The sequence below is a fragment of the Botryllus schlosseri genome, chromosome 3 (assembly GCF_051294905.1).
Source record: "Botryllus schlosseri isolate E-star chromosome 3, Bs_hap1, whole genome shotgun sequence".
NCBI classification, from domain to species: domain Eukaryota; kingdom Metazoa; phylum Chordata; class Ascidiacea; order Stolidobranchia; family Styelidae; genus Botryllus; species Botryllus schlosseri.
In genome coordinates this window covers 32348263-32368059 of record NC_137238.1, presented here as the reverse complement: position 1 = coordinate 32368059, position 19797 = coordinate 32348263, and the positions used below count along the sequence as shown (strand labels likewise).

The following is a 19797-nucleotide window of genomic DNA, read 5'->3' as shown; positions in this document are numbered from 1 at the left end:
CCCCTAATTTTGAAATAGAGGACGACCAGCTTATAAATTAAGATCAATGTTTCTGTCACGTGTACGCCATCATCAAATCAATGTTTGGTTTGTTGGACATCGTGTCGGACCTAAAAATGTCCTAATTTACTTTTATATCAACGTTTATGATCATTGGAGTATATGAAAACCAGATTGGTCCTCGGGAAACTGTCCGGGGTGTTGCCTAATGAACTTTGAAAATTGTACATAGACGCGGCTGATAATCGCAATTTACGCGTCTGATAGGCCCACTTCAAAGTGATAGTTGGACATCGTGTCGGACCTAGAATTGTTTGAATTTACTTTTATATCAGCGTTTATGATCGTTGGAGTATATTAAAACCAGATTGGTCTTCGGAAAACTGTCCGGGGTGTTGGTTAATGAACTTTGAAAATGGTACATATGCGCGGCTGATAATCGCAATTTATGCGTATTGATAGGCCCACTTCAAAGTGATAGTTGGACATCATGTCGGACCTAGAATTGTTTAAATTTACTTTTATATCAACGTTTATGATCATTGGAGTATACTAAAACCATATTCGTCCTCGGGAAACTGTCCGGGGTGTTGCTTAATGAACTTTGAAAATGGTACATAGGCGCGGCTGATAATCGCAATTAACGCGTCTGATAGGCCCACTTCAAAGGGATAGTTGGACATCGTGTCGGACTTTAAAATGTCCTAATTTACTTTTATATCAGCGTTTATGATCATTGGAGTATATTAAAACCAGATTGGTCTTCGGGAAACTGTCCGGGGTGTTGCTTAATGAACTATGAAAATGGTACATATGCGCGGCTGATAATCGCAATTTATGCGTATTGATAGGCCCACTTCAAAGTGATAGTTGGACATCGTGTCGGACCTAGAATTGTTTGAATTTACTTTTATATCAACGTTTATGATCATTGGAGTATACTAAAACCATATTCGTCCTCGGGAAACTGTCCGGGGTGTTGCTTAATGAACTTTGAAAATGGTACATAGGCGCGGCTGATAATCGCAATTAACGCGTCTGATAGGCCCACTTCAAAGGGATAGTTGGACATCGTGTCGGACTTTAAAATGTCCTAATTTACTTTTATATCAGCGTTTATGATCATTGGAGTATATTAAAACCAGATTGGTCTTCGGGAAACTGTCCGGGGTGTTGCTTAATGAACTATGAAAATGGTACATATGCGCGGCTGATAATCGCAATTTATGCGTATTGATAGGCCCACTTCAAAGTGATAGTTGGACATCGTGTCGGACCTAGAATTGTTTGAATTTACTTTTATATCAACGTTTATGATCATTGGAGTATACTAAAACCATATTCGTCCTCGGGAAACTGTCCGGGGTGTTGCTTAATGAACTTTGAAAATGGTACATAGGCGCGGCTGATAATCGCAATTAACGCGTCTGATAGGCCCACTTCAAAGTGATGGTTGGACATCGTGTCGGACCTAGAATTGTTTGGATTTACTTTTATATCAGCGTTTATGATCATTGGAGTATATTTAAACCAGATTGGTCCTCGGGAAACTGTCCGGGGTGTTGCTTAATGAACTTTGAAAATTGTACATGGGCGCAGCTGATAATCGCAATTAACGCGTCTGATAGGCCCACTTCAAAGTGATGGTTGGACATCGTGTCGGACCTAGAATTGTTTGGATTTACTTTTATATCAGCGTTTATGATCATTGGAGTATATTAAAACCAGATTGGTCTTCGGGAAACTGTCCGGAGTGTTGCTTAATGAACTTTGAAAATTGTACATAGACGCGGCTGATAATCGCAATTTACCCGTATCGATAGGCCTACTTCAAAGTGATAGTTGGACATCGTGTCGGACCTAGAATTGTTTGAATTTACTTTTTTATCAGCGTTTATGATCATTGGAGTATATTAAAACCAGATTGGTCTTCGGGAAACTGTCCGGGGTGTTGCTTAATGAACTTTGAAAATTGTACATAGACGCGGCTGATAATCGCAATTTATGCGTATCGATAGGCCCACTTCAAAGTGATAGTTGGACATCGTGTCGGACCTAGAATTGTTTGAATGTACTTTTATATCGGCGTTTATGATCATTGGAGTATATTAAAACCAGATTGGTCCTCGGGAAACTGTCCGGGGTGTTGCTTAATGAACTTTGAAAATGGTACATAGGCGCGGCTGATAATCGCAATTAACGCGTCTGATAGGCCCACTTCAAAGTGATAGTTGGACATCGTGTCGGACTTTAAAATGTCCTAATTTACGTTTATATCAGCGTTTATGATCATTGGAGTATATTAAAACCAGATTGGTCCTCGGGAAACTGTCCGGGGTGTTGCTTAATGAACTTTGAAAATTGTACATAGGCGCGGCTGGTAATCGCAATTTACGCGTATTGATAGGTCAATTTCAGAGTGACAGGTAGCTATCGTGTCGGGCCTGAAAATGTCCCGATTTACTTTTATCTTCATGTATATAATTAGATGAGTATATTAGAATCAGAATGATGCTGGAAAAACGGTCCTGCATGATTTTAATTGAAATTTGAAAAAGATGTAGACGCGGTACTCATCAGCGCAATTCATACATGACTTTTTTTTATCGATGTGGATGTGATTTCTGTTGACTTAAAATGACAGTGCTAGTTTATTAAGCTATATCTTAGTCGGTAAACTACTTATGATAGTCCTACTATTCTAGATTTATACCATTTTGTATTTTAATGTTCATGGTGAATCATTTTTTATTTCCGTTTATATGAAAATCGTGCTACGATGATAGCAGTAATATCTCTGGCCAGTTGCTGAAGCGGTCAACAACGACTAAATAGTGGTGGCCTGCGGCGGTGCAATAATCAGCACTAACAGCTTGGAAAGGGTAGGTCGGTATGAATGGCTCGGCCGGAGGCATGTATGCTTGCCCACTCGATGATGGTATTGATTAAAAAAAATATGTGCCATTATGTACCCTGATACAAGCCCTATAATTCACATCAAAAATTATTGCGAGATATAGTTCATCTGAAAGGTGATATAGAAAAATGCATATGTCGATCCAAATTTACTTTGCACCCCCTAAAACGTGAATAATTTGTCACAGACCCCATAACTCACGCAGGTAGAGAGTTTTTTGCATGTGAGGAACGATTCTGCCAGCATGCCATTGTGGACAAATTCGCGTACTGTAATGGGATTATGATAGATAATATATCAAGTATATTCGGTCCCAGTGTCTCATCGGTACCACATCCCCCTACCAGAGTGAACAATTCTCTTCTATATAATATACCAGCGATACAATTTTGTTGTTTCTATATAAAATACCAGCGATACAATTTTTGTTGTTTGCAAACTTTTACGTTTTACCAAAGAGCAGTGTGCTATCGCAAAATGCATTGACCGATCAAGTACGAGGACAGATGAATAAAGATAGATAACGCAGGGAGCTAAATTAGGTACGGAGCAACTAATCACAATCTTAAAAAAAAGAGTGGTAGATAATGATAACTGCTACCGTCTAAAAATAGATGCATCAACATATAACTTTATGGGTCGAAAATAAGAGTTCAACGAAAACTCAGTTATGCAATAAACACAGGTTTCATGATAGATTATTTCAATAACAATATTTGCGCAGTGAGTTGGTGAGTATGAGCAGACTCGTCAAAAATTATAGAGGGAACATTGCTGCCACTGCAAACATATTCCTAATTAGACATGACCGACTTCAAAATGTTTGCAAAATTCTGGATTTGCAGTCGTCAGTCCCATCAGATTAGCAAACAGTCGTTCGAAAAGCTAATTATTCCGGATTGATTTTTCCTAATTTGTCTCGATGAACTTTGTCTGTTGTTTCGATGAACTAACTGAAAACTCGCCACGGATTATATTTTCTCCGGTGTTACCACTAACTAAATAACTTCAAGATGTGATGGTAGACAGAAAAATTACTAGGATGAACTTGATGTGTTCATCAAAAACTCGCACCATAGATAGTTCATCAAAAACTCGCACCATAGCCGTCGTCGGAAGAGTTTTGCTGGATGGCACTTGTTCATATCAAATCGAAGACTCGTGTTTCTGAGAAGACAATAAATCCCGCTGCGAAAGAATAAATCTACCCAATTACTAGATAGTGTCAAGAAAACTCATTTTGTTGATTGTCATTACTAGCCTAAAATTGAAATTTGCACACGATCAGATAAGATGACGGTTGCAATAGGCTACTGTTGTGCCTTCGAAATTACCGGACCACAATCTGACATATCGAGTTATCGACCTCGTCTACCGACACATGCAACATTCACTTTTCGTCGCTTTCATGTTATATCTGCATACTGAAAAACGACCCTTGGGACTACTAATATTGCAACACACGAAACAGTGTCTCTTATTCCAATAAATGAACAGAAACGTGCAGGTCATTGCAATAAATGAATAGAAACGGCCAGGTCGAACCCCAATGTGTACGCACAAAATGAAGCGAGCCCAAAAAGCAGGAGAACCGCCAACACGGATCCGCAATTCTGTCTATTTCTTTAGTTATATATACACTGGTCTGTTGGCATAGTGTCTGGTATCTGACTGACGTGCGTGCCGCTAATTATGCCTTGGCTAACTTCGCACTAATTACGGGTATAGTAATCGCATTCTTAGCCCCCTCCGATATCGATTAGTCACCGCGTTGCAGTTTTTTACCATTTTCAACAAGTAACAATAACAGAACTAAAAAACGGTATGATGTAACGTCACGGTGACGCTGCTTCAGCGTAATTGCGGAGCTTGATGCATTTGACTTTCGGGTCAAGTTCGGAATCATGGTCCGTTCCGTGTCTGCAAATCATCAATTTTGTTTACCCTTTTCATGTTAGTTTGAACCGACACGCATGACTCACCATCGTTCTACCACCCGTTCTATCGGCGTTCACTTAACTACTGCAGATCGTCCTCCGAAGACGATCTGTTAAAAAATAACGTCATTAATGATCACTATAAAAGCTATGATCCGGTCGATCACGTTAAAAGCTACTTGTAAATTAAATTCTCATGATCGCGCGATTTGCTGTCGCTGGTGCGCATAGTCATACGCGGGTACCAACTACTAGTAACGTGCGGTGGTTTTCATCAAACACACAGGCCTTGCACTCGCATGCGGCATCTCCGCTAATACATGTTCAGCTTGCGAAACTCTGACATCGCCGTTGCAAAGTTTTACTAATCTATTTGAAACCAAGAGCTGTTCCTTGGGAATTAAGGATGTTTGAAAATCACTTTTTTTCAAATTTCATCGGCTTGGTTGTCAAATCGTCAGGTTACCTAAAAAAACTTTCCACACCAAATTTGCATCAATTCCAACCAGTAGAAGCCGAGGTCAGTCAAATTGAAATTTCGGTCATTTTTGAAATAATAGTATTTACGGTGACCCATTTCATCAAACTGTCATGACCAAAAATAGTGTTCCAGGTATGCCTGAAGAGGCAGGGCCGTCTTTTCAACTTGTTTTGATCTTGACAAGGGCCTATGGTGGAGTTTGGATGAAGACAATCGCCAGTAGAGGAAAAAAGATAAGACACGGATTAGCTGGATATTAGTCCACTTTATTGAAATAGCCACGTTTAAGTGATGGTGAGATAATTTTTAAATAAATTACTTTACGCACCGAATTTTACGACCACGAAAAGGAAATGAACCGACAAGCAGCGGCTAAATATATTTCTCTCTCTACCTATTCAATCAGATGTTCGACAGTATTTGTAATTTGATATTTTTGGCACTAAGTAATTGTAATTGTAATGTAATTGACACATGTAAGGGAGTAATTGTAATCGAACTAAATCAATGTAATTGATCCAACTCTGGATATTGATAATAGCTTGCCATTGCTCCCTTTTGTTTACCCGTCCATAGCTAAATTTCTCAACTCAACAGTTATATGACATGGCCTCAAATTAAAATGGGTATGGATGTCTTTGCCATAGTGCTGCCCACAGAGAAACTCCCATTTTGAATGCAGCCATCAAGCTAAACGCATGCCCATCATGGTTATGTCTAGAAAATAAAATTCATCAAACACACAAACCTTGCACTTGCATGCGACATCTCCGCTGACACAGGTTGCCAATGTCTGACATCGTCGTTTGAATTCTATCCAGAAAAAGGACGAGGTTACCATGACATAAAATTGCACGACGATCTTTTGGTATGGGATGAAATGTAATGCATAATTTTACTAGTGGACGATGTGATAGCTTTTTTTACCAGTGACGATTGCCTGACATTGGTAGAGTTGGTCGCAATACCAAGCATTGCAAATCTATTAGTAGTTGGTCGCAGTACTAAGCATTGCAAATCTCTCAGTAGTTGAGGTAGTAATAGTAGACTTGACCCGAGGTGTCGCATACTGCTTATAGTGAGTCATAGGTTTGTTACGTTTGTAATAGCAGGATGGAGAATGCATAATCAGTAGTGAAAGCAAAATCTAGAGTGTCGGACTTCGAGTCGAGTATTCTCAAGTATCATTATTTATGAGGTCAAAGCAAAACGGATGTGGAAATTTCAAATATATATGTGCCTATTATGCGGCTACCCTCACCAGCTTTCCTAGAATCCAGCCCCAGTTTTTTTCAAGTGTTTTTCCAAATATGACAACTTTGTTTGACACCTTGTACTGAATCCGTAAATCCTTGAGCACGTGACAGACAGGCACCTTGAAGTTGACGTGCAATTCACAAGCCCCAGTGCGTTTGTTGGCTGAAAGAAAGCATCGTCATTAGGGCGAGCCTTGGGCAACTAGAGAAGTCTAGTTGCCTAATTTGAGCGGAACGCCGCTGATCTGATTCTATTGTAACACTGGTCTTTTGCGCGCCAGGACTTCTTTGGGACAAACATACCTAATTTGGGGACGCTGAATACAAATCTGACGTTCTCTTTGCTCTATCACGTCACGCTTTTGAGATATTATGTAAGTTGAATATATTATGTAAGTTGAATATTTATACTTTTTTGAGGTACTCAAGTAGATCTTGGCTACTTGCAGTACTTGCTGAAGTTGAATTGTGAATTGTGGAATTTTCAACAGCTACCTGAACAGTATTCTGGATGAACTAATTACGTTTGCAATTTGTTTTTAGTAAAGTAAAAAGTCGTACAGGGATAATATTGCAAATCTCAGCCAATCTCTAGCAATAAATTCTGCAATCAGCAAACATAACATTTGTTAGATAATCCTGTTTGTGCGAAAAATTATCGAGACGACAGATTTCGTGTAGTTGGGAGGGGCCGTTCACTTTCAGTTGTGTGCCTTTCATCAAAATACACCGGTCAAGGCTGTGCCGACAAAAGTAGTTCATGTACCACCTAAAAAATAATGCATTGAACGCTCTCTTATTCCTTCTTTCATGCTGGTGACGTCATATTTTGTGATGTGAACCCCTGAAAATATTAGGGTTCATTTCAATATGAATACACTATTCCAACTAAATAATTCTGTGAAAGGGAATAAAACGCCTAATGAGTGTAAATAAAGTATGTGAAATATTAACAGTGAAAACTCTGTAAAATCGATGCACGACAAGAACTTTGTCACCATTAACCAGTCATATCTAATCGTAATCCTAATCTGGCAAAATTACCCAAATACGGTTTTGTCAAAACCTAATCCATGCTCGTGCTCATCTCTGCTATGACTCATAAATATGACTCATATGACTCCACATTTCTGAAGGGCCGAGTCAAGTCGAGTCATGTCATTTTTGCAAAGTGACTCGAGTCAAGTCAGTCATACAAAAAAGTTGACTCGAGTCCAAGTCATGACTTGAGTTATCTCGAAACTGATACATACGTGTTCGTTTTCCGAACCATCCTCGGTAAAGGGGCACCTAAGTTCGAGCACTTCGCTAAATAAGCAAAAATCGGCACAGTTGCACCATCAGTACGTCGGCAGGTACGTTTTCTTTCCAATCACAAGCTTGTCATACTGGAACGTTACAATTCTGTAATGACAACGAAATTCCCACTGAAACGCGAAAACAAATTGGAACATGGGAAACCAGGGGCGGCCAACCCGTGGCCAGCGAGGCAACTCTCGAAATTAGTTATAGTTTTCAAAAAATTATTACCCATGTAATTTATTGTGAATTCGCAAGGCCACCCATCAATTTGATTAACCTGACCGCGAATTAGGACGTTAATTTTGTGACCTCAGAAAGACCGACATACCTGATGTCGACTCCGACATATAAACAACCTCACGTTTCCTCTTCTTTCGCCTTTTGCCAGAACGACGTTCTGTGATGAAAATGATACGATTCAAAAATCTAGATGTAGTATTTGAAACGAACAGAATGCACCAAATCTGTATTTTTGGACATTGTAGAGGAAATTGTCATAGGACAGTATCAGTGTTGTGCTAATGTCTGAAAGGCAACAACTTGTACACAAATACAGGCTTGTTAATAGATTTGTCCTAATTTATAATATCCACATACAAATCTCTGTTCTAGCCAATACATTCTCGGGCCATATTTTCAGAACTATACTCTCACACCAACAGTGATCTTGAAGTTAGCTAACGGCCAACAAATTGTTGCAATGACTCGGACTTCATTATAACATCTTTCGTTGAAATGTATTGCACTTCAATTGCGGACCACTATATGCATGATGCTGGCAGTATGAAAAAATCAACACTTAATGAGCATGTTATTTTCTGGTGTAATACATGTAACATATACAAATACATCAACGTTTCCGTAGATATGTACTCTTTACGTAGGTCTGTGTTCACTCATCATTGCCATAAATTGAAATTCGTAGCAACAAAACATAAATATGATTGCTATGGAAAAATATAGCATAGTCATACTCGTGGAATACATCAATCAATTTTTTATACACTACTGCAATAAATGGGTCTGCAATAAGTGAAACAAACCTGAATCTCATTTCAATTGTTGGCTTGTATTGTTTCCCATAGGGTCGTAAAGAGTTATCACGATCGGATTTGATGCGCAATCAATGGCCTGTCACGAGATAGTTGGTTTTCGTAGATACTATTATTTGGATGTAATGCAGGTTACACGAAGAATATAATTATGACACAAATGTACCGTAGTTTAAATATCTGTGATCACAATCCTATTTCACTTATGACTTGCCGGCTGCTCGGCCTCCAGAGGAAACCCTAGTCGGTATTTTGTTCTAATTAGTAGGGCTGGGCATAATGATTCAAGTATTCGAATCTGAATCGAGGATTAATTTTAATAATTCGAGTAGAGTAGTAGAAGATTTTTTCGAGTACTGATATTATACGCTCGTCAGCACTAAAATTTAATTTATTAAAGAGAATGAATGTTTCGATACTCTTTGTGGAAGCCTTGAAGTCTTGAGTACAAATACTGGAAATAACACATTTCTGAAGTCATGATTATCCCACAATATTGTCGTAAAGTGTACTATGAGATCGGTATGGTCGAAAAAATATCAAAGTATCTTTAATGTGGTAGATAAGAGGCATTACATTCTTTGCGGTGGCATAAAAGGTACATATTTGAACTTTGACATATTACATTCTGTTATGAAGTCATATTGAGTAATACTCGACTAGAAGCATAATACGTGATTCAGAATCGAACCACTCAGGTACTCGATTTTGCCCAGCACTACTAATTAGTCTTATTAAACAATATTGGCGTAAAAGAAGCGCAGTTGCATTGAGAAACTCACATCACGAGGGGAGTCACGAAGTGTCTGGATACCAGGCAGTTCGATGGTGGAATTTGCCTGACCGAGATGGCAGCCTCATAACTCTCATGCCCACGCTTCGGCCGCCGTTCAGCCTGCCGACTTTTTTGGACTTTGACGATTAAAAAAAAACTTGCGAAAAAAATGTCCCCAAATGAATCCCTCACCACCACCTTCCCTTTACCGAAAATCCCAAATCCGATATTTATTCCCAACCAGGCAGGCGTGCCTTTGATTGATTGATCTTGTTTGCCAGGAACACGATTTTTTGCTCCTTCTCTATCACCTTTTCCAGGTGTTAGCTGCAAAAGACTTCATTCGCGATACCGAGAGACGGGCGGACTGGTCAAGTAGTTACATCTCCTCAGCGGGTATCCTGCCGTGTCTTTCCCGTGTGACCAGTCAGGATAGGACGTCCACGTCTCGGAGAGCCATTCGCCGCGACTCCGGGTGGACTCACATCACGAGGAGAGTCCCGAAGTGTCTGGATACCAGGCAGTTCGATAGTGCCTCACCGGCTGCCATCTCCTCGGCAGCCTCATAAGTAAGCGTGCCGATAGGAATTACCGGCCGAGCCTCGTCAGTGTGGTCTGAAAAATACCATTAATTGCATTCGCAATTATCAGTGATTTCAAATGTACGCGAAACAGTTATTAGCAAAATAGTCAGATTCAAAAATCAATATCACAACCGACTGACCGATGACCACCTCAAGCAGCTATTGCATACTACGTTCTCTGCAATTTCGCCTCTGTTTGCCACACTGCTTGATGCTCAAAGCCAATGTCAAGTTGGCCATTAAATTGATTTTTGTATCGTTTTCTTCTTAGTGTTGCTATTCGTTGGTACGTGGTTTCATGCTTTGTAATTTTCATTGTAATAATTATTGGGGGAACTCGTGAGGCTCCAGACGTACTCTGAAATTTAAAATGTGACTGCGACACCAAAAAAGATTGGGAACCACTGTTCTTGACCTCAATCCAAATATCTGAGTATCGTTAACATCTCACAAGTCACCCATGCGCTGAGTAATGCTGTGCTATAAGAACCAAAGGTCCATTACAATGTCAAGTTTCGGAATCAGATTTGAGATATCGACGAGAGACTGTAAAAACTTCAGACCAACTAACAATTTTACTCGTCTTAGGTGCGTTGATCATCACGCCATGTCAACTTATTTATTTGAAGAGCGTCTTAGAGGTACATATCTTCAATATACCATTGAATAGTATATTCATATTGAAATGAACTGAACAGTAGGCCAATAAAGCAGACTACAAGGTGTAAAATGTCTAATGCCAAAGTGCCAAACGCTGCAACACGAACGAAATGCAGTTTGTACAAAAATATTTGACTTTGTAAACAATTTAAAAAATTTTCGACCTAATGAGATTCGTCTGCACTGCACAACAGCACGCGATCTCCTGCTATGTTTGCTCACCATACGAAACTAGGCAAATGATTGCTGAACAATCGTGCAATCCTCGCTGACCTGATTTATCGCGTCAACAACAGGCTTGAACAATCCCATCTACAACAGGCCTGGTGCGCAAGATATGGTTGCTGGCCCGAACTATCGCGACTTGGGCATCGCACGCTTCGACTCACATCCGAAATTGTTTAGAGCAGGGATGTCAAACTCAACTGACATCACGGGCAGGATTCAAAACTTCAGATTGCTCGCGGGCCACACCAAAATTCCTTCAATCCCAACTAATACAGAGATGCATCTTACTGATTTTCTCATTGCACACTGTACTGATTACAAGCACACACACTCCCACTACTAATAGGCATTGGTCATGAACAAAATTTAGGTAGTCAAATAGCATATGTCTAGTCTAACTACATGCACTTCGACAAGTATTAAAGGACTAGGTGTTGCAGTCTTAATCATTTGTTTTACCCGGGCAGTTAAGCTATACCACAAATATAAATATTTATACTTTTGTCAAGTGGGAAGGAGCGTTCGGTTATATTTACATCAATTTTACAACCAGACAGTATATTTGCTGTCACAATATCATGGCATAATTCCCCAAATTGCAATAATGCAAAATGTTGATAACCTTATTTCAGTCGTCCGATATTAGGTAACATTGAAAACAAGACCTGTATTGTCTATGCTTTAAAATTGAAAACAGATATGTCATGAAAATTCCGTGTGCAACTGTACAGTGCGCATACGCAGTCATGCCCTAGTCCGGTGAAGCACGAAATTTTGTGAAAGGTAATGAAGGAATTCGATCAATAAATATATTGCTTGCATATATTGGGGGTCGCCTCTGTATAGCAATAGGCTCGTTTGGCAAGAACAGGATTATTTGGCCTTTTAGACATAGCAATGTCGACGGTTTCAGTGAACATGCTTCTGCCATTTTGTGAAAATGTTTCATCGCTGACAATCTCGCTGCAAGCGCACAAGCGACGACGCATGTTGGATGACACATTATTCCTAATTGCGAGTATAGTTGGACTCAATTCTGTAAATTACGCGTATTTATAATTTTCAAGAGGGGTTCCAATACTAAATGCAAGAAATGTGACGAAAAATCATGCGAACTGCTAAGAAAAATTTCAAGTCTAATAAATCTGCTACGGAATATTCTACTTAATGGTTATATGCGAAGATCTGCGATGAATCAGGCTGGGCCAAGGTTACGCCAATGCGCCGAAAATGATACTTTAGTCATCATCAAACTTCGCGGTCAGGCTAATCAAATTTTGGTTGGCCTTGCAATTTTACCTGATGTTATATCTGATATCGAGAATTATCTCGCAGGCCACACAAAACCTCGCGGACCACATTTGGCCTGCGGGGCACGGTTTGACCACCCCTGATCTGTATCGTTACTAATAACAGTGATTGGTGGTACACAATTCCTAATATAGTTATTATTAGAAATTTATAGATACCTTTGAAAGCAATTGTTTTCGCACTTAAAGTCGGAGTCACGGTCATTTTCACAAACTCCGACTCCATAAAGAAAATTAACCAAACTCTGACTCCCGACTCCACAGCCCTGGTTGTGAGGAATGCAAAAGATTGAACTATAAATGCGAACGTTGAAATTTGCTTCAAGATTCGGGTTTCTCTCGAGGCTGGACACCTCTACTATATTTTCAGTCTATCCTGCATATAGGCTCATTAGCAGGGTTTCACAGTAGCATTTCGCTTTTTGTCATTTGAAAAATTCCCACTTTTTAGACTTCTCGGAGTAAATGTCAGTGACCTGCTCCTAATGGTGACTAGAAATCACAACACCTCAGTCGGGTGGTTATAATGTGGCCTGTAAACATACCCGACCTGTGCTGTCTTTAAGGACTATTTATTGGAAGTATTATTTGTTACTAAAAAGCTCAACATTTGTCAGATATGTGCTGGATAACATAAGTAATTTTCAATCTACTCAGAATCGCTTAGCGGGGCAGATGAAATAATCTGGCTGGGTGTATGTTCGACACCCCTGGTTTAAAGACAATGCCGTTAAGTGTATGATGATTAGCGATCGTCATGTCATGGTTCAACAGCGGCATCGCAAAACAGAATGACATTAAATAGCTTCGAGCAGACTTCAACGTCCATAATCGATTTCCACTTATACTAAAACACAGCAATCGCTGGTAACTTAAACACAGCAATCGCTGGTAACTTATCAAACCAGCAAGTTCATCAACACGAGAAGCTTGCGTAATCGGCATTTACGCATGAACTATTCCTACACGGCGAGTGCAGGGTGCGGACTATACAGGGGGGTGTATCATGGGAAATTACAGTTCTGGTCCTAGATTTTGTCGAGCCTTAAATATAGTTAAAGCGCCGACCTTTTCTATGCGACGTACTCCTCTTTTTTCCTGTTCTCTTGGTGTTGGAATTGGCAAATTTGTCGTTCAAAGTATCCCTAATTTCATCGCTATCGCTGCCGACCGTGTGCACTATACCTCTGCTATTCTTCATGGGCAACTTCGATACCCACTCTGCAAGTGGTTGTGCTGGTGCACGGTCCGCATTCTCATTCATACTTGAACGGAGATCATGGTGTACGTGGACCGACGCCAGCACTGGCGAGGCATATCCTTTCGTGATAACCGCACTGGAAAAAAAGCAAGACTGGAAAAAAAGCAAGACAAAGAAAGCACACTTTATAAAAACTCGGGAATTTTCAGCTTTTCCAAACTGGATTAGAACTGAAATTAGAGCTGCGAATTTTTTTACCAAATTAGAGCAGAGCCATTTTTATTCCAACTAGATTAGTATTGAAATTATTGATTTCGTGAAAACTTGGAGGATGAGAATAGGAAATGTGCGCACAGCAAGCTCGGCTCATTTCGTAATATAGGCCTAGAGATCTCCTGCAGAATTTACAGGAAAACCATGAATTAGATTAGAATTCATTTCAGAACATAGGAACATTTTACAATTTAGGTTGAAATTGAAATTAAAGCAAAGAAACTCTTCAAATTAGATTCAAATTGATATTGAAGCAGCGAAACATTTCACAACTTTCGCGTCCAAAAGCTGCTAACGGCGTTATTGAAACCACTTTTAATCGAACTCAGTTCCCACGACCGATAATGACCAACGTTGATCCGTCGATGAATGTTGAAATGATGTATTCGAATGAACGACGTGACAAATGAATGTCCCAGATGCAGCAAATAAGGTTTGTCGTGGAATTAGGTTTTAAAATAGTGGTCGCCTGCGGTTATGGAATGTTAAGCCTAAACAATAGACACACATGTCAGTAACTGGAGACCACATAGGAAACAAATGACAGCTGACAGCGTACCAACTCAACGTAGCTAACACATAGTACTAACGACAGAACCGAATAAACTAGACGCGGCGCCCAATCAACATATATAGAGAACAACACTTGAGGCGCCTAATCAATTACTGATAATTACTACACACTGCAGAATACTGCAGTAACACCTACTTTAAAATGTTAATAGGTGAACTAAAACCATGGGCTGTATGAACTGAACCAGAAATATGTATTCGTGTGAAGATTGTTTACTGTTTATTTATGTGTCGTGTGTGAGTGAGTGGCCTACGTACAGATCATATTGAGTAATAGTCGACTAGAAGCATAATACGTGATTCAGAATCGAACCACTCAGGTACTCGATTTTTCCCAGCACTACTAATTAGTCTTATTAAACAATATTGGCGTAAAAAAGTGCAGTTGCATTGAGAAACTCACATCACGAGGGGAGTCCCGAAGTGTCTGGATACCAGGCAGTTCGATGGTGGAATTTGCCTTGCCGGCTGCCACCTCCTCGGCAGCCTCATAAGTCTAACGCCCACGCTTCGGCCGCTGCTCAGCCTGCCGTCAGGCCCAGACGTCCAGACTTTTTCGGACTTTGACGATTCAAAAAAAAACTAGCGAAAAAAATGGCCTCAAATGAATCCTTCACCACCACCTTCCCTTTACCGAAAATCCCAAATCCGACATTTATTCCCAACCAGGCAGGCGTGCCTTCAATTGGTTGATCTTGTTCGCCAGGAACACGATTTTTTGCTCCTTCTCGTCTATCACCTTTTCCAGGTGGTAGCTGCAAAAAACTTCATTCGTGAAACCGGGAGACGGGCGGACTGGACAAGTACTTACATCTCGTCGGCGGGTATCCTGCAGTGTCTTTCCCGTGTGACCAGTCGGGATAAGACGTTCACCTCTCGGCGAGCCATTCGCCGCAACTCCGGGTGGACTCACATCACGAGGGGAGTCCCGAAGTGTCTGGATACCAGGCAGTTCGATGGTGGAATTTGCCTCGAAAGTAACCGGACTGATAGGAATTACCGGCCGAACCTCGTCAGTGTGGTCTGAAAAATACCATTTACTTGTAGCAATGAGCTCGCATGGCAAGAACAGGATTATTTGGCCTTTTAGACATAGCAATGTCGACTGTTTCAGTGAACATGCTTCTGCCATTTTGTGAAAATGTTTGATCGCTGACGATCTCGCTGCAAGCGCACAATCGATGACGCATGTTGGACGACACGTTTTTTCTAATTGCGAGTATAGTTGGGACTTAATTCTGTAAATTACGGGTATTTAAAATTTTCAAGAGGGGTTCCAATACTAAATGCAAGAAATGTGACAAAAAATCATGCAAAGTTTTAAGAAAAATTTCAAGTCTAATAAATCTGCTGCGGAATATTCTGCTTTATGGTCATATGCGAAGATCTGCGATCTTCTGGGCCAAGGTTACGTCAATGCACCGAAAATGATACTTTAGTCATCATCAAGCTTCGCGGTCAGTCTAATCAAATTTTGGTTGGACTTGCAATTTTACCTGATGTTATATCTGATATCGAATCATACCCACCTAATAAGTAATGCTAGTAGGCAAATCTAGTTCAAGTACTTAAAAAAGTACAAGTACTTCGTTACCACCTCTTGTTTATGACGGAGAAGTGAAATGTCAGGAAAATATTTCATTATGCGCGAATAGGGATTGGAAACAAGCATTGATCCACCTTTCGATACCAGGCCCCGCTAGTACCATTACCCTGAACAAATTTCAACTTATATTTTTGGAATCTGTGCCTTAGATCAGGGCTGGCCACCCGTGACTCGCGGGGTTTTGAACGGCCCACAAGGTAATTTCAGAAATTTTTAATATTATCAAAAATGGATTGCATAGATTGTGATCTTGTGAGGCCAACGAAAAATTTGATTGGTCTGGCCGCAACATTTGATATGTGATGACTAAAATATCAGTTCCGACGCAATGGCTGATCCATGAGCCAGTCACATATTGGTAGATCTTCGTACACTACCATAAAACAGAATAATTTGCGATACATTTATCAAAAGTAAAACATTTTCACAAGCTTCGCGCAACAGGTTGTCACTCCATTTCTTGCATTTAGTATTGCCCCTTTGTGAAAATGAACGAAGAACGCTCAATGTATCAGATTGAGTCTTACTATATTCCTGATTACGAGACAAAGAGTCGTTCAACACATGCGACTTTGCGTTTGCGCTCGCAGAAAAACCGTCGACTATGAAACCTAGGCACAAAATGATTGACGCCATGTTGGTCGAAACTTTCGATAACGATATGTCCGGGCGCCGAGTAGACCAGTCCTCGCAAACCGAGCCCAGCGATATACAGCAGGCCCGCAATATAGTCAGGCGACAATATTATTGACCTATGAACTTCAAAAAAATTTCGCGCGGCTGGTGGTCCGCGCAATAACTAGATTTGCGTATTTTGATAAAAGTTTGATAAAAGACGCTTCCAAGGCAGACAAATTAGGTCGCTTCTCCTGGCAACGCGAAATCTGTCATCTCAATAATTTTTCGAACAATAAAATCTGCCTACAAATATTTGCCAATGGCAGAATACATCGCAGAAGTTTGGATATCATCAGTCGTATCACCAACTTTGACATCACAGGCATGAAAATTCAAATGGTCACGGCGAGCATTCAATTCAATGACGGTCAGATTATATTTTCATCAGCCCAAAACACACACACAAACAATGTAGCCTGCAATGCGATATACAAGACACACAATGCGATGGGTGCAGAGGGTTTGAGCACAAAGTACCATCTTAAGAATATAGGCTACACAAACTCTTGGTGACAAGTGAATGAAAGAATCCTAACAATCTCTAACAATTGTTAATGAAATCAACTTGTTTTGTGATGGTTTGGCCGTCGTAACGTGACGAGCTAAAAAGATTACAGCATCCTAGAAAACCACTATATCAATTCACAAAACGGGATTCACCTCAACTTATCCAAGTCCTCCTCGTGTTCCTCCACAAATGGCCTGTAGCTCACCGGAGCATTACGGCCTTCTTTTTCGTAAATATCAAGGAATATCCTTCCGATCTGTTAGTCAAAAAGCTGCTCATAATCACATAACGATAAAAGCGCAGCACTATACCTATAAGCAGCACAATATTTTTCAGTGCTGGAAATCGTTAGGTGTTGAATTTAGAAGAGCTTCTTGGAGGTACAGAACTTCAATATACAATTAAATAGTATATTCATATTGAAATGAACCCGAATATTTTCGGCTGACACTCGTCAGGGGTAATCGTCAGCAACTAGTAGAGAATTGGAAAGAACATTGTATATCAACAATCGTATCACAAAATATGACGTCACCAGCATGAAATTTAGCAATACTTGATTATCTTCTCAAAATGCAACAAAGTACCGATTACAAGATTACGATTCCACCAAACAGACCACACCAGTTTTTATTTCAACCCTATCAGGACCACACTAACATATATCTGGTAAAAATAGCAAAGTCATGATAATTATATCACAATCAAGGCTATACGCAATTTTACTGGCTTCATTCTGGAGTTAACAGCTTACGACATCAAGGAAACAACATATTCCACACAAAGTCCCTCTCCACAACTACTTACTAGAAAATGCATAATCCCGAGATTGCCTAAAATTTGATTTCCAGACCGCACATAGGCCCATACAGATTTGGAAGAGCCAGCTCGTTTACAAGTGAAATGCAAGTAACTCAAAATTCCAACCTAATATTTCCGATACTACTTATATCAACCTACCTAACATACCTGTCTTTTGGCATGTACGGGAATGTTTTCCGCTCCCAAAATTAATAGAATTACACGCAGCATATTTTGTAAGAGCCTGCATTCGCAGTACATGAATAGCAAGTGTTTTAGTACACGATGGTGTTCTGTTTTCTAATGTCACTGTCGAACAATCACGACATAATCATCGCTAATTATTATGCAATTAACGGCATTGTCTCTAAACGATAGTAGAGAGCAGCCAAAGCCTGCGAGGCTGGCGACGCGATAGTTCGAGCCAGCGACACGACGTCTTGCGCACGAGGCCTATTACAGATGTGATTGCTAATCATTATACAAGTAACGGTATTGCCTCTATACGATGGTAGATAACAGCCAGCCTACGAGGCCGGCGACGCGATATCTTGCGAACGAGGTCAGATGCGATTGCTCAGGCTCACGGTTATGTCGTGCACACCCACGCCTGTTGGAGGAGCGACTGATGAATTAGCGAGAACTCATTACGTCTCATGAGTTCTCAAAATATTGAAGAGCAATCAGAATTCTAGCAATCCCAACATATATATATAGTGTCAGGGCCGTAACAGCACTTCGTCAGGCCCCCCCAAAACGTTGGCCGTGGGCCCCCCATAGGGTGATGAACCTAACTTCTGGGGGCCTTCGCCCCCCAGACCCCCCTCTGGCTGTCCGCTTTTTGACGCTATTTCACATCTGCATTGGGGGACCGTTTGGTGAATCAGCTTTTGCCGCCTAGACGCGCGAAGCTCGAAAAAATTTCAGTAAATCATGATTGAATCAGGCAATATGATCGGGAATTACATATATATTGCTATCAATTTTGATCCTCTCCCTGCTCACGTAATCAGATTTACCGGTAGAGCTGAGCGAGGTATGTTTTAAAACGTAGGACCGCCCAATAATAATTAGACAACTTCGGGCGTATATCCATTGCAGGAACGAAACAGCACTTCGTCAGCCTCGCCCCCCCCCCCCCCCCACAAAAACTTGGGTTTGGGGGTCTCATAGGGTGATAAACCGACCCCCTCATCACAGTGTTCGCTTTTGCCACGAAATTAGCTGCACTGTTTAGTGAGCCAGCTCGAAGCGCGAAAATTTTCGATAATTCATGATACAATCGGTCAATAAGATCGGGAATTGCTAATATATTGCTATCAATATCTTGTCCTCTCTGCTCACGTTATCAGATTTACCTGAAACTGTAGGGCCCGTAAATAATAATTGAACATCTTCGGACGGACCCGTTGGTATGACTTCGTTACATGATTTTATTTCGTGACCTCCTGTCTGCTATATCAAAAATATAGAATCGCTCAAACGTACTAAACTAAAAGACGCACACGATTTCAAATTGGTATTTCTTCACAGGCATATATTTTTTCCTGCTGGATGGTCTTTGTCTTCTGAGGTTCAGATTGCCAAGACAGGAAGCAACATATGGCGCCAGTCATTTAGGCGCCTATGGACAATTAAACCTATTATTTTGTATA

The 19797-nt window shown here is 40.5% G+C and overlaps 1 protein-coding gene and 1 long non-coding RNA gene across 11 annotated transcripts; both read right to left on the bottom strand.

The window, feature by feature from the left end:
• Window positions 1-4688: 4688 nt before the first annotated feature.
• Window positions 4689-16061, bottom strand: LOC145435054 (uncharacterized). Of its 9 annotated transcripts, none has more exons than XR_013913675.1 (12): window positions 15361-16061; window positions 14953-15304; window positions 13688-13839; window positions 10104-10335; window positions 9728-10047; window positions 8222-8290; window positions 7845-7995; window positions 6895-7435; window positions 6597-6754; window positions 6084-6148; window positions 4900-4964; window positions 4689-4837 (listed from the first exon to the last, which is right to left on the bottom strand). XR_013913675.1 is itself a non-coding variant. In XM_080312337.1 (12 exons), exons 8-11 carry the CDS (start codon window positions 7401-7403, stop codon window positions 4937-4939), a joined length of 294 nt encoding a protein of 97 aa, XP_080168463.1. In that variant the 5' UTR covers window positions 7404-7435; window positions 7845-7995; window positions 8222-8290; window positions 9728-10047; window positions 10104-10335; window positions 13688-13839; window positions 14953-15304; window positions 15361-15767; the 3' UTR covers window positions 4689-4837; window positions 4900-4936. The 9 variants fall into 9 exon arrangements, 1 of the variants encoding a protein (XP_080168463.1); XR_013913676.1 differs by having other exon boundaries at window positions 7361-7435; XR_013913673.1 differs by having other exon boundaries at window positions 6597-7435; window positions 9728-9847; window positions 9913-10047.
• An 897-nt stretch (window positions 16062-16958) lies between these two features.
• LOC145435068 (uncharacterized) lies at window positions 16959-18663 on the bottom strand. Of its 2 annotated transcripts, none has more exons than XR_013913686.1 (2): window positions 18302-18663; window positions 16959-17597 (listed from the first exon to the last, which is right to left on the bottom strand). It is a non-coding gene; the product is annotated as an uncharacterized LOC145435068 (long non-coding RNA). The 2 variants fall into 2 exon arrangements; XR_013913685.1 differs by having other exon boundaries at window positions 18311-18663.
• Between the last annotated feature and the right edge of the window lie 1134 nt (window positions 18664-19797).